The 14,656-nt window shown below is 37.2% G+C and overlaps 1 protein-coding gene across 4 annotated transcripts in view; it reads right to left on the reverse strand.

Moving 5' to 3' along the window:
* The window catches only part of CRB1 (crumbs family member 1, photoreceptor morphogenesis associated), a 214,579-nt gene that overhangs the window by 46,641 nt on the left and 153,282 nt on the right, over window positions 1-14,656 (reverse strand). For 2 of the 4 annotated variants that reach the window (XM_011995678.1, XM_011995671.1), the window contains 3 exons: window positions 12,547-13,503; window positions 6,513-7,060; window positions 4,900-5,065 (listed from right to left, as the gene is read on the reverse strand). In XM_011995678.1, coding sequence (XP_011851068.1) covers window positions 4,900-5,065; window positions 6,513-7,060; window positions 12,547-13,503 — 1,671 coding nt within the window. Of the gene's footprint in view, window positions 1-4,899; window positions 5,066-5,406; window positions 5,542-6,512; window positions 7,061-12,546; window positions 13,504-14,656 lie in introns of all 4 variants that reach the window. The other 2 variants (XM_011995664.1, XM_011995686.1) reach the window with 2 other exon arrangements.

Below are 14,656 nucleotides of genomic sequence, written 5' to 3' on the forward strand. Positions count from 1 at the left end.
ATTTGCTCCCACAAATAAAGCATTGATAATTCATTTTACACATAAATAAATTGAGCCAAAAGAAATCGCAAATCTAGCTTGGTGACACAGAAAATTAACCGTGGAGTCTGGCTTCTGATTAAGCTGAAGAGTAGGCAGTTAAAAGTCGCATTTCAAGTGACTGATTTACTTACATGGTAAAACTCCAGTTATTTAACAAGCTGCAAATTCTGTATCTACACCCAAGTACTTTCATATACAACCATATCAATTGCTCTCCCACTATATGTGAGCACAGCACTTTGGGCAATCCTATTGCATTTCTCTATTACAAACTTTTTCCCCATACTGCAAGACGATTAGCGAGCAACTTGTTCTCTCTCTTAAAATATCGAATTCTATCTCAGCTTATGATCTCACATAATATTTTCTTGAGAAAACAGAGCTACCTCAGATATCCATCAAATCTGTAAACCCAGTATTATTTGGATCCACACTGTATTCTATCCTGCTGTAATAGATGAACTGTCTGTATTCCCACCAATGTCAACTCTACCAGTTATGCCCTGGGTCCTACTGATTTTCACCTTTTAAACATATTATTTCTCTATGCAATCTTTTTCTTTCCTTCATAATCATTTCCCCTTCCATTTTGCTGTTTCCCATCGATATACAAATATGTGCAATTGCTTTAATCTTAAAAAATAAAAATACATGCAAAACAGTACCCTGACATCCCCCAATCCTGCTGCTTTTTTGTCAATTTTCTTTACCAGCAAAACTTCTAATAGTTTTATATCCCCATTGTCTCATTTTATCATTCCTCATTTTCTCTTTTATATATGCCACTCAAGCTTTTGTCCCAGTCACTTCACTAAAACCACTTTCATGGTTACAATGAATGACCTCCACGCTACTCAATGCAGTGACCAATTATCTATTCTTATTGTGTCACACTTTTCAGTAGCAAATGACCTGAAAACACTATGATTACATTATCAGGCGCTACACCCAACCACCATCATCTTTCATTAAGACTAATTACTTCTTAGTGTCCCTGCTTCTGCTGCTCTGCAGATCAATATAACAACCACTCCTTAGTCAAACTCCATTAGTTAGCATCACATCTAAAAAGAAATCCTAAACATAACCACAAGAGTGTACATGATCTGAGTCAGTTGTGGGTGTAATCTCAGCTATCTGGGAGGCTGAGAAGGGTAGATAGCTTGAAGTCAGCAGTTTGAGACCATCCTGGACAACATAATAAGACCATGTCTCTCTTTTAAAGAAAAAAATTTCATGACAAAATTCTGTCATGTTAAAAAAAAGCGTCTACATGATCTGACCTCTGATTAACTCTCCAATTCCAATTCCTACCTCTGTCTTTCTCATTAACATGCCACAGCCACAGTTTTTCGCCATTCATTGAAGATACACCAAGCTTGTTCCCAACGCAGGCCTTCTACCCTTGCTGTTACTTATATCTGGAATACTATTTCCCCAGATCTTCTTATACTTGGCTCTTCTGAGTGTTAATATCTCCTCAAATGTCGCCTCCTCTGAGAAGCTTTCCCTGACTATCTGAGTTAAAAAAACTGCCTCCCTGCATTCACTGTCTATGCTTAATTTTCTTCATAGCTCCCATTACCACTTAAAATTATGTTTATTTGTTGACTTGTTCCTTGACTGTCTTTCTGCACTAGGACGTAAGCTTTATGAAACCAAGGATCTTCCCTGCCTAGGTTATCACTAAATCCCTATGCCTGTGCCTGTGTGTCCCTGATGTATAGTAGGTGCTCAGTAAACATAATTAAATGAATACTCTATGAAAATAACTCCATCCTGTATCCTGAAAAGTGAGATAATGATTAGAAACCACAGCAGGAGAAAATTTCAGTGTATCATTCAAGTGTATTATTTGACTTAATTAAATAAGTCAATTACCTTGATCTTACTGTTTTTTACTCTGTGTGTGTGTGTGTGTGTGTGTGTGTGTGTGTGTGTGTTCAATCAGCTTTGGAGTTGGGAATTTAGGGAAAAAAAGAGCAACAAGTGTTTCATTACATGTTTTTAAGTAAATGTTAAAATGAAAAAATCTCATTAATTCTCCAACTCTGAAATGAAGACTATGGTCTATAATGCTATATAAATATATTTATTAACTCTGCTGAGCACATTGAAATCATGTCTTCTGATCTGGGTAAAAACCACGATATACATAACCACTTTTGCACTTCGCCTTTTCTTTGGGGAACTTTGCCATAATAAACACACCTGTAATTAAGGTGATTGTAAATGTTTAAATCTTGGTACGATACGGAGATAGAGATGATTATAGTCCTAAAGGCAAACTCAGGGTAATGTATCAGCTGTACTCTCAAGAGTATCTTGTTCCATTAGACTTAATCTTTTCAATATATTTTCCTTGGAAAGAAAATATAATAGGGTCATAAGATCACATAAAATTAAAATTATATAGAGTAGTAAAAGTGAATTCTGGGTTAATAGCTATCAATTAGAAAACTGATTTATAATTCCTATTGTACACCTCCTATTTATTTATGTTTTCTCTCTTCACTAAGTTAAGCTATACTTTAAAAATGCTACTGGGACTTTTTGGGTGTGTCTGAGCTGGACTTACTACTGTTTTGCTATCGGCAATGTTGTAGCAGTAAAGGTTCACTTCACTTCTTTCTGACATGTTTGTCCAGCTCCTAAACTGCTTGATGTGTAGATTGCAGAGCAGTGTGCATCAGGGCTATTGTTTTGGGGCTGCTACTGTTTTTAGAAATCCTATTCCTTTTTCCTGTGAAAATATTCTTTTTTTTTTTGTCTTTTTTTTTTTTTCCTTTTTGTGGAGAACGGGGTCTCGCTATATTACCCAGGCAGGTCTCGAACTCCTGGGCTCAAGCTATCCTCCCGCCTCTGCCTCCCTGAGAGCTGGGATTACAGGCGTGAGCCACCGCGCCCGGCTCCTGTGAAAATATTCAAAACGATTCAGACACCAGGTAGAACACAGCTGAGACTAACAACTTTAGTATTTCTATCAAAAGATCAACAGTAAAACTAGTAATTAAGAAATTATTTTAGAATAATAAAAGAAGTAGAATAATGAAAAAGTATCATTTAAAATTTTGTGCCTCATTAAAAACCAATTTACATTCTTTATGCCAAGTCATCATGTTTTCTCTACATGTGTAGTACATATTTCTTAAATATGAAACATAAAAGTACACATATTTTTCTAGAAAACTTCCCCAAGTGTACATACAGTGTAATGTATTTCATACAGGTCTTTTAAATAATATGATTTTGAAGTATAGAAACATAAAAATAAATACATTTTTCTCTTTTTCTCAGTTACTTGGGGGCCCAGTCTAGATAGTATGTCATTGCTACTGACCTTAAGCCAAACTATCCTCTAGTTCCATTCCATTATATTAGTGCAGTATTTTTATTTTTATTATTATTATTTTTTGAGACAGGGTCTTATTTTATTGCCCAGGCTGGAGTGCAGTGGTGTGATCCTGGCTTACTGCAGACTCAAATTCTTGGGCTCAAGCAGTCCTCCCACTTCTGCCTCCTAGAGTGCTGGGATTATAGGCGTGCATCCAGCATCCTGCATGTATTTTTTTTTATAGTAAGCAGATAATGTACTTAATGTCCACAGTAGTTAAGTGAAAATATTAAGCACATTTGAAGAAAATAATATCAATTTATTTAACAAATATTTACTAGCAAGAAACCACACAGAAAATTTTCTTGCCTTGTGAAGCTTATATTCTCATGATGAAAGAGATCATAGACAAATATATCAATGCACATGTAACAAAATATCAAGGAACAATAAGAGATATTAATAAAAACAAAGCCAAGTTGGAGGATGTTTGTATAGAAACCTAAATGAAGTGACAAAGGTGACCTGTGAATCTCTGGGTTAACAGAGTTCAGGAAGGAGGTGGTGGTGTGTGGGCCTGACAGTATGGTGTAAAAGAGAGAATGGAGTGATAATGTTGGAAGCATATTGCGGACAACACATTAGAGGGTTTTTCTTCTCCCTGTTCTTTAAGGCAGAGAAATGGAATGGTAGCTGGTAGGAATAGGAGTGAGGGAGTGTCAAAGGAAATGTTTTGTAGTGATGGAAAAATTGATACTGGTGTGTGAGAGAAAATTTTAGGAGCACAATCTTTGAATAAGGGGAGGAAATTAGAATTCAGTGCAAACATAGAGGGTTGGCTATAGACTGGACTGTGCATTATTTGAAGTAGGTGAGAAGACAGAATATAAATAACAGTATAGTTAGTGGGTGGATGTGTCAAAATTGTGAATACTGTATAGTATTCAAATTGCTAACATTTGGAAAAGTGTGTTTTGTAATGCAGAAGATGGACAGGAAAACCTTTCACAATGAGGGAAAGTCTCACAGCAAACACTGAGTGCCTAACATGTTTATTTACACATAAGGTCACAGAATCATCACAAAGAAACTGAAAAAGTAGAAATTGTTCTCTCTGTTTCACAGGTGAGGAAGCTTTAGATGATGGAGATCACATGAATTGCCTGAGGCTTCATAGTTAATAAATGACAATGTGTAACACGCACATATTTATTCTGTGTTCCCAGTAATGAGGGAAGGAAAGTCAAATATTACCTTGCTAATTCTTCTTTAGGAAATCAGCTTTAAATGATTAAGCATCTAGGTTTAGTGTTGCTCTGACCTCCATTTCCTATCCAGACACCCACCAAAGGCAGGATGAGGCAAGAGGCCAGTCAGGTTTATTAGCCTACTCACATAGGGGAAACAACCATAGATTAATTTAATAAGCTGGCTTTGTCTATACTCTTTTTCTGTGTTTGCTCTTGGAACAACTCAGATGTCCCAATTTAACTGGCGAGATGATAGGTTTGAACTCTACCTACATTCAAATCCTTGAAGCACCGGCTGGCACTGGGCTTCGTGAGGACACGGGCTGAATCCACACCACTGAACCTCCTCACAGGCTTTCCCACTCGTGTGGGCAGGACAGGAACAGGAGAAGTCATCCCACAGGGAATGGCAAACACCTCCATTGCGACAGGGGTTGGACTGAGCAGAAAAGAAATCAAAGGTATAAAAAGCACTGGCAAATAAATAGAAAAATGTTGAAGGTGAGACCACATACCTGTTATTTTTAAAATGCTAATTTCCCTGCATTTCTACATTTTAAACTTTTAATATCCATTGTTAACTAAATAGAATGAAAATGACTACTGCCATTACCAACTGCTTTCTAAAAGAGCAGAGTGGTGGCCGAGAGAGAAAAAAAGATATAAAATTGATCTATAGCACAAGGAGGATTTTTTCAAGTATAGCAGCGTCCTCTGTAATTTACAAATTACCAGACACTTTTCACAAGCATTAATTATCATTTGAGGAAGGATTCTTACTCCTGGTTTTACAGATGATAATAAGAAGGTGTTTCCAGTTGCCCAAGATCCTATACAGAAGCGAAACAGTGAAACTTGGTACCTAGGTCCTCTGGATCCCAACTCAGTGATTGCCCTTCCCACACTGATCTGCCTCTGAATCACAGACATAGTATTATTATTTGAGTTTTCACAAGCTTGCTCACAAAAAGTATTCAAAATGAAAGTATTTAAAAAGAAATTTATTAGAGCATGGACTGTGTTTGTCCCGGGTCTACTATTAACATATGATTTAGGCTAATTATATAACCTTTCTAAACTTCAGTTACTTCATCTGTAAATAACATAAATTGGGACAACAACAATGCCTGCTTTCCACTGTAGTCCTTCAGTAGAACTAAATGGATTAAGCCATGTAAAGTACTGCCCAGTTCATTGAAAACGTTCCATAACAATGTTACAATAATTCATTTGTGTATATTTAGAACCAAGCTTAGTGGAGGGCCATAGTTGGAGCTCAACAAATGTTCAACACATAGAAATGCATTTCCTTTTTTCCCTTTGAAAGGTCATGCAGAGCTGACAAGTTCTTGTATTTAAGCAGCTCTTAGAAGAGTACATAGAATATTTAAAGTAAAGCATGGGCTTTGAGAAATTATATTTCAGAGGATTTCAACTACCAGAAGGAAATTACCTCTCAGATTTGTCTTGTTGTTGCTGACTTAATAAAAGTTCAAAACAGTAGTAGCTGGGCATTTAAAATAGAGTTAACAATATCATCCAAAAAGAGTTAATTCAGTTAAACCTCTGGGGAGCCATTAGGAGTTTATGAATTGAAATATTATTATACTTAAGTAATTTGATTTTATGAGGGTGAGAGAAGCCTATAGCTGAAGTTATTTTGGTTAATTAAATGGATCATGATGCCAATAAGATCAAGGCCACATTTCTATGCCTCAATGTAAATTTCACAGTCTTGCTGGAAAAATATAGATGAAATATCATTCTATGGTGGTGGGTCAGTAACATCATCTTTATATAGAAAGAATGGTTTTAATAAGTTATCTTTTTAATAAAATAAAAGTTTAACATATATTATATACTTAGTTTGTATCAGTAATCATTACCTTGCAGCTGTTGTCTCCAGGACAGCCTTGGGTTACATTGACAAGAACTGGTTTGAGAGATACATTATTTGTTGAATTTGGAAAGAATTCCAGATTTTGGTTGTTTAGTCTTACATCTTGGATACAGCCTTTGAAGAATCCACCATTAAGTTCAGTCTCCTGCTTGTCAGGTAGGCCACCAATGTAGATGACATCTCCCTTTTGGATTTTCCATGTAGAAGCAGAAATAAATCCTAGGTTTTGTGAAGATTGATACAGTTCAATTTTATTTGGCTTGATTTTCAAAGATATCAAGTGGACATTTCCATCATTAAGAACAAATTTTACTACTAATTTGGGAGAGTTTGGAGTCAGCATTGCTAGTCTGCCGTGCTCTAGCCAGACACGGATATATTGATAAGTGCTGTTTTCCAAAGCTAGAAGTAAGCCCGATGGTTGAAGTGTTCGGACAAACATGGAGAGGCTGACGGTGTCTCCATAGCTCTCATCAAGAGTAAAGACAACATATCCAGTGGAGTCATCCTGGCCAAATCTGCCTGCCACAAACTCTTCAAAATAGAGGAGGAGAAAAAAAGAAAAAGAAACATCTTAAGGCTCAAAAGACAGAAGGGATGGAAGATGAGAATTACACATTTCACAAACACACACACATGCACACATACATACACACTCATACACAACTTTTAAAGTTCAGGACAGGCTTACTCAATAGAATGATTTGGTCTCTTTCTGGACTTCTGAGTATACTTTATCCCTAAAATAACTATATTTTGGTTTATAGTTTACACTTGAGGCCCATTGATCAAAAAACAAACCAAAAAGATCTCTGCACAGATAAACTAAAGAATCTTCCCTTCGCTGCCCTAAAATATAGGCCTTAATGGTGGTATATCAGACACTACTGTACTGCAACTTGGTGGAAGAAATTTTCGGACAAGAGGAATTCATGCAACCTCTGCAAGCAGACTGTGCAGGCAGTCATAATCTTTGCTACTTAGAGGCATGCTGAAGCAAACATGTCATTAAACCTAATTATTCTTTGTAAAGAAATTTATTAGAGCCTGGACTGTATTTGTCCCAGGTCTGCTATTAACATGTGATTTAGGCTAGTTACATAACCTTTCTAAACTTCAGGTTTTTAATCTGTAAAGAACATAAATTGGGACAACAGAAATCAAGAATTAGATGAGTAAATCTTCTCTTGGGATGACATCTCACATAAGAGGCAGGGCAGTTGAGCAAGGAAAAAGAAGGACCCTTCCTTCTGTGGTCCTGGTTGGGTGTAGGAGAGGCACAGGAAACAGAGAAGTAGGGGCAAAGCTGAGTATGAAACCCACGCAGCATTTCCTGCAGTCAGAGGAGTTACTGATGCTCATATGTGGCAATGCTATTGATGTGCATCGCCTCAAGAAAACTCTTGAGATACATAAAAATAAAAACTGACATTGTAAAATACGGGTGATATGGTAGGAAGAAAACTTCCCATCCTCACAAAGCTTACATTCTAGTTGGAGGAAAGACACCAGATACAGATAAGGAAGCAAACTGTATAATATGTCAGATGGTGAGAAATCCTTTAGTATAAAATGTCAGGTAGAGAAAGGGAATAGGGAGATTTGGAGGGATGGAATTGTAATTTTAAATAGAATAATCAGGGAGGAACTCTCTGAGAAAGTGATATTTGAGCAAAAGTCCAACGTTATACTACGTTATTGTAGTAACTCAAGAGAGAAATGATGATGGCTTGGATCAGTGGTAATGTGAAAGTGGTGAAAAGTGGTCAGATTTTCAAAATATTTTGAAGGTAGACACAATAGAATTTTCTGGAGCCATCTCTAAGGTTTTTGGCCTAAGCAACTGGAAGCATGGAGTTTCCATTTGCAGAGCTAGGGAAGAAAATTGGAGGAACAGATTTTTTGGGTGAGGTGGGAGTCCATATTAAATTTGAGATGCCTTTTTGGATATCCAAGCGGAAGTGACTAATGGGCAGTTGATATAGAGGTTCAGGCAGGATGTTCTGATAATGTGGGATCTGTTAGTATATATCACCTGCCGTTGGCCCCAATTGGGAATCACTTTTCAACATGAGATTTGGAGGGGTCAAACATCCAAACCATATTAGATATTTAGAGCCACAAGACTGCATGAGATCACCAAGAGAGTGGGTATATAGAGAGAAAACAAGAGGTCCAAGAAGTAAGCCCTTAGGCATTAGAAAAGTGGAGGTAAAGGAAATGATGCAGGAGTAGCCAGTAAGATAAGAGGAGAACCAAGGCAGAGTGGTGGCCCATAAGCCTAGTGAGAAAATAGGTTTTCAGGAGGAGGGAGTGTTTAATTGTGTTAACTGGTATTGAGAAATTAAGCAAGATGGGGACTGAAAATTGACTATTGATTTTGCAATCTAGAAAGCATTGATAACATGACAAGAGCACTGTATTCAAGATATTGCTGTCCTCAAGATTTTATATCCCAATGCTAACCAGACAAAAAGAGCATATTTCAGCATGTCTAAATGTCGTCATATGGCCCAGTTGAAGTTTGGGTAAAGGTAAGACACATTTTAGTTTAGCTGAACTATAGTAAAACTTGCTTAGACAATCATCTGTGTTTGAAGATCTTCTGCATAAAAGGCTATATTTTCAGAACTCTGACTTGATTTCCTACAGGAACATTGCATTTTGAATCTGCATTTGGAGACCACCTGCTCCAGGCAACTACCGGTAGCTTTCAAAAGTGTACTGTTAGATAAAATAACCCCTTTGAAGAGGTTAACATCTCTGAATACACTGCAGCACTTTCATATGAGATAAAATGCTTAATAAGAAAATTTGGCCCTTGAAGCCCCTGAGGTTTGAAGATATGCCCAGAATCACTCAACCTCAGGGGTAGCGGGGTGCCTGCTGGTCATCCCAGGATGCCTTCAGCATCACTTTGTGGATCCGGATTAAAAGCCAAAACGCAGACTATTTTTTTTTTCTCAGAAGCCTGACTCTTCAGCAATCCTATTCCTCAGAAATCACAAGCAACTAGTCAGCATGTGCGATTTGCTACATGATTTTAGAAACACCTGAAGACATGTATGACTTGGCTGTAGATTTGGAAGGGTGATTCTCATACAAGTGGTTGACATGTTATGAAGAGGGACAACATATACAGATGAAAAACAATTTTGACAAACTTTAATGACAGATGGAATACAACGAGATGAAATTTAACAAGAATAAATGAGAGCCACTTGGATCTAAATGTGCCTTGTAAGTTTAGAGTAGGAGAAACAGGACTACGTGGCATCATGAGTGACAATGATACAAAATGATGCAATCACGAAGTGTGGCTGCCAAAAAGTCAATGTTGTATTAAGCTGAAAAACATAAGCACATTTTCTAGAATAAGGGAGGTTGTGGCCCTGTGTCACTGTATCATCAAGGACATACAGACATCACATCTTAGAAGGAATACAAAGAAGCAAATATATTCCAAAACCTGCAAGCAGCTGATGAAGTGTGGAAAACTATGTCATATGGCAAACATTAGAAGAAACAGGAAGTTTAGCCCGAATAGAAGTGATGGCTTAGATGGCCGAAGATACTTTTCTTCAGATATTAAGTATTCTCAAGTAGCAGGCAAGTTGAGAGTTTCATTTGCATGTCTTCCAGAATTGCAACATGGTCAATGAAGGAAAGCTACAGGCAAATCATATTTTATTTCAATATAAGGAAATAACTTTTGGGCAATTTTTGGCAAGACAGAGTGAGTGATCTCTCTATTCCTGAAGGTATTTAAGCAGAGATTTGAGCCACTACATTTGGCAGGTACAATAGTGTTAAAAATTCCGTCATAGAATGAAGCCTCTTCTATATCTAGGAAACTACAATTCTAAGAGAATAAAATTCTCAAAATCTAGGTATATGGCTGAAGAGAAGAGACATGTAAATTGCTTTTGTAAGTCAAATATTCACCAGAGAGCAAGAGGTAGGTGATGTCATTTATTCTAAGTAGTAATATCTTGAATGCTCCATGTTCTTACAAACAGTCAACACAAGATATGCTGAGAGAACCTTATGGACACTTCTGTAAACTAAGCTTAGTTAAATCCTTTTCAGTACTCTTTCTGTTGATAAATTAGATTATTTTAAAAAGATCAACCTTGAGATATTGGAAATCACTATGTCTTTTGTGTTTAGTCAGCCACCAAAATCTTCTATCCAATCTCCTTGTTCATTACAGCGTGTACCATGGTTGGAAAACATTGAGCTAAATACGAGTGCAAGTCATGAATGGGCTGAAGTTTGCCTTTGTGCTTTTTAGTATGTCTCCTCCCTCTTGAATATACATGTACAGTAGCAGAAAGACTCCATGTTCTCATTACTGCTTAAAAGCATTGTTTGTAGTGGGAGTAAACTCTCCAGGAAACATTCCTTCTAGATAACAGAAAATACAGAATAGTTTAATTTTCTAATGAAGAGGTGATATGAAAAATATAATTTTCCTTAAATTTATACCAAGAATTTTCAGAAAGAAAAGATTTTACAGAACTCTCTCTCTGTAAAGTGATCTTTTGAAGTCAAATATTTTCATGAGGGTTAAACAGTTTCAAATAATGTTGGAGTATAAGGAAACTGGGAGAAGCGGGGGAAGGGTAACCAATTCAGGAACTTGGTTTGAAAAGTTCATGGTTTTCCAAGTTGGATAAAATAAAGAAAACCAGAACCCACTGGACTGGCATCTCTTGAATCTATTTACTAGGACAGTTAACATCACCATGGTCAGTATTAACCTTATGGGTCACTGCATCTGGAAGCCAGTCAAAATGAGTCAGCATCTGTTTGTTATTTTGTATATGTAGTAAAAATATTGCCTTAGGTCAATTAAATTTTTCTTCAAAAAGTGAACATTGCCTCAGCATAATTTCCCTTTTTCTCCTTAAAAAAAATCACAAAACAACTTGCCATTCTACTTAAAATATTACGTATAGCTAGTAGATGCCATACTTCATTGTCAAACAGGTCCATGATTTGTAATGAATATTGTGGTCAGGGGGAAACCCTTGAGTAGTTTCTAATAATTCTTAGACATTTGAACATGGAATAGAGTATAGGCTAAGACTGGTTTTAATTTTACTTCATATAAAGCAGAGAAGACTACTTACCAGATGTTGTCCTACTTCAAGTTACTCTAAAATCTTGGGGTAAATTACAGCTGAACTTCAAAGCAGTCTGTTACAATTACATCTCAGACTTTTTCAATGTATGATAATAGTAATAAAAAGAAACAGGTACGCATTGATCACTATCAACAGCAATCTCTAGAACAATGTTGGAAGTTAAGGATTTTGAAATACTTTTCAAACTGTGGTTTACTAGAGAAATTCGATCAATTAGTTTATGGCATCTACCAAGTTCTACTATTGTTACTTTCCACATTTTCTTTTCTTTTTTTTTTCTTAAGACACCTAGTATATTATCTGTCTTCTCCAGGGCAGCCTTGGAAAAGATACCTTTGAATAAAGTTGGTGTTTTATGAAAATGCTATGCTTAATTATGATTTTTGGAGCAAGTGTGAACTGCATAGAAAGGAGAGCAAGGAAATGAATATTTACCGAGAATTTGCTATGTACAAGATATCATGTTAGTATGTGGCACTGAGAAATTTTATGTCTAAGGGTCCTTTTTTCAAAAGAATTATTTCTCTTTCAAATAAGATTTACATACATTTCTGATATGCAACCAATGGTAAAATTGCAAGAGCATTTTGCAAACACAAAGATGAAAACCTCTTTGGAAAGGAGCTATCTGCTTATTTTTTTTTTACTTCTCTGTATGAGTGAAACTTATGTCCTGTGAATCCACTCAAAATTAATTAATGCACATCACTGCCCTCTTCTTTTCTTTCTCATCAGTGGGCAACCAGCAGCAGAAGTCCTGTGGGGTCATTATGTTTCATAGCAGGCAGAAGCAGAGAGGCTGTTTTTGCTGTTTCTGCTCTGCTCTGAGGCACGGCACTCCCAGCCATAGCAGTCACAGCTTTCTCTCACCTCTCAGACAGTTGGGGCCTTTATAGGGCCTGTGGCAGTCACACTGGTAACTCAGCCACAAGTTGATGCAGCGTCCTCTGCTTTGACAAGGTTGGCTTTCACACCAATCCTTTCTCACACAGCCTGCCTTGACATTTAATGATGAGACAGATGAGATGTTCTCCAGGGTAATGTGATTCCAATCAATTTTAATGTCTTGGAGACAGCCTACAAACGAAGGTGTGGATGGTATATTATAGAAGTTAAGTAGAGCAACACCATCGCTGGTTGTCCCCACTGGTAAACCACCCAAAAAGGAGTTCTGAAAAGCACATATTGATGGATCACTTTCAAGTGGAGAAGGAGCTTTCGAGATGCATTTCTCCTTACAGGAGTCATCGATTAAGGTAAGGGTCACAGCCTCTGCAAATATTACCTCCACGAAATGCCACTCTCCGTCGCTGGTGTTGTGGGAAATGTACAGAAGCACCTTTGGCTGATTGTTGACCTGAATTGATAAGTGAATGTAGCCACTTAGCAGCTCCAGCTTCACAAACACATCCCTGTTGCCTCGGAAAAGTAGAAGAGCCATTGGCTGAACAGTCTGAAACCTGAGGGCTATGTTACAAACTGAGCCCTTGGTTGTCGCTGAGCCAGTTTTGACCCACAGGAAACCATCACCCTCAAATGAAAGTGTGGTTGCGATTTCACACAGGGACCCGGTGTAGCCAGATGGACACAGGCAGCCGAATCCATGCTGGCCATCTTGGAAGTGAGGGATGCATATTCCATTATTTAGGCATTGCTGATGGGTACAGCCCAGGAGAATATCAGAACAGTCCCTTCCTCCATAAAAAGTTCTAGAAAGGTTATCAAATGGGCAATGGCAAGTATAATTCCCAGGCAAGTTCTCACAAGTACCACCATTTTGGCAAGGGTTTGAAGAACATTCATTGACGTCTTCTTCACAGTGGATTCCTGTTACATAATAAAAAAGGGTTAAAATTAGATATATTCGCATCAAAAATAGAAGTTTCACATAATTTGCATGTATAATCTTGCAGAAGTGCATGGATAGCTCAGATTTAGAACTGTAATGGAGTAAAATGTAAACACTTATTAAGGGAAAGTAAAATCAATTCTATATTCCACATGTGTCGTGAAGAAAAAAGATGCAGTCATGGCAGGCTTTGTATTCTTCCTCTAGGAATAGATAATTTGCTAAACACTGTGATTGATTCCAGCTATCATTGTCAGATATACATGCAGCACTGAATATCATACAAACAAAAAAGAGAAAAAAGATCACTCTTGGCACTGATGTAAGATACAATTTATTTATTTCGGGACTTTTTTCTCAGACATTGTATATTCTGTCCTTGGCTGTAGATTTCACTCTATTCTACTTGGAAACAGTGATTTTGTCTTATATCTTGTTTATATTTCCCCATAATTCCTAAGAGTTTGCCAGAAATATAAATAGTCCAAACAGCTCTCACCATGAAGGGCTTCTAAGGTGAATGGAAGTCCCCGTTTCCTCCTTCCCTACAATGCTAGTGTAAATCATGATGTCTACACCATAACAAGCTCCTTTCCTGTTTATTATTTTAACTTCACTTTCTATTTTTGTTTTCTGATTCCAAGTCAAAAAATATATCTAATTAGGAAATTATTAGAATTCATTTAAAAAAAAGTAACACGAAGAAGTATAACACCTTTTAAAGGGGATGGCCGTTGCTTTTCCAGGGAGATTCAGATGAACAAAGAGTAACAATAAAAATTGGCATATGCATAGGACTTTATGGTTTCCCCAACATCTTCATTCAAATTATTATATTTGTGCTCACTACAATTTTCTGAGGTTTTCAAAGCAGATATTTTTAGTTCTCTTTCACAGAATAAATTGAGGTGTAGAAAGAGCGAAGTCTAAATTCCAAAGCACTTTTACCATCAGACCCTAAATTAACTAGTTTTGTTTTTGAGATGGAGTCTCGCTCTGTCACCTAGGCTGGAGTGCAGTAGTGCAGTCTTGGCTCACTGCAAGCTCTGCCTCCCAGGTTCACACCATTCTCCTGCCTCAGCCTCCCGAGTAGCTGGGACTACAGGTGCCTGCCACCACGCCTGGCTAATT

The sequence above is a fragment of the Mandrillus leucophaeus genome, unplaced genomic scaffold (genome assembly GCF_000951045.1).
Source record: "Mandrillus leucophaeus isolate KB7577 unplaced genomic scaffold, Mleu.le_1.0 Scaffold1132, whole genome shotgun sequence".
Classification (NCBI taxonomy): domain Eukaryota; kingdom Metazoa; phylum Chordata; class Mammalia; order Primates; family Cercopithecidae; genus Mandrillus; species Mandrillus leucophaeus.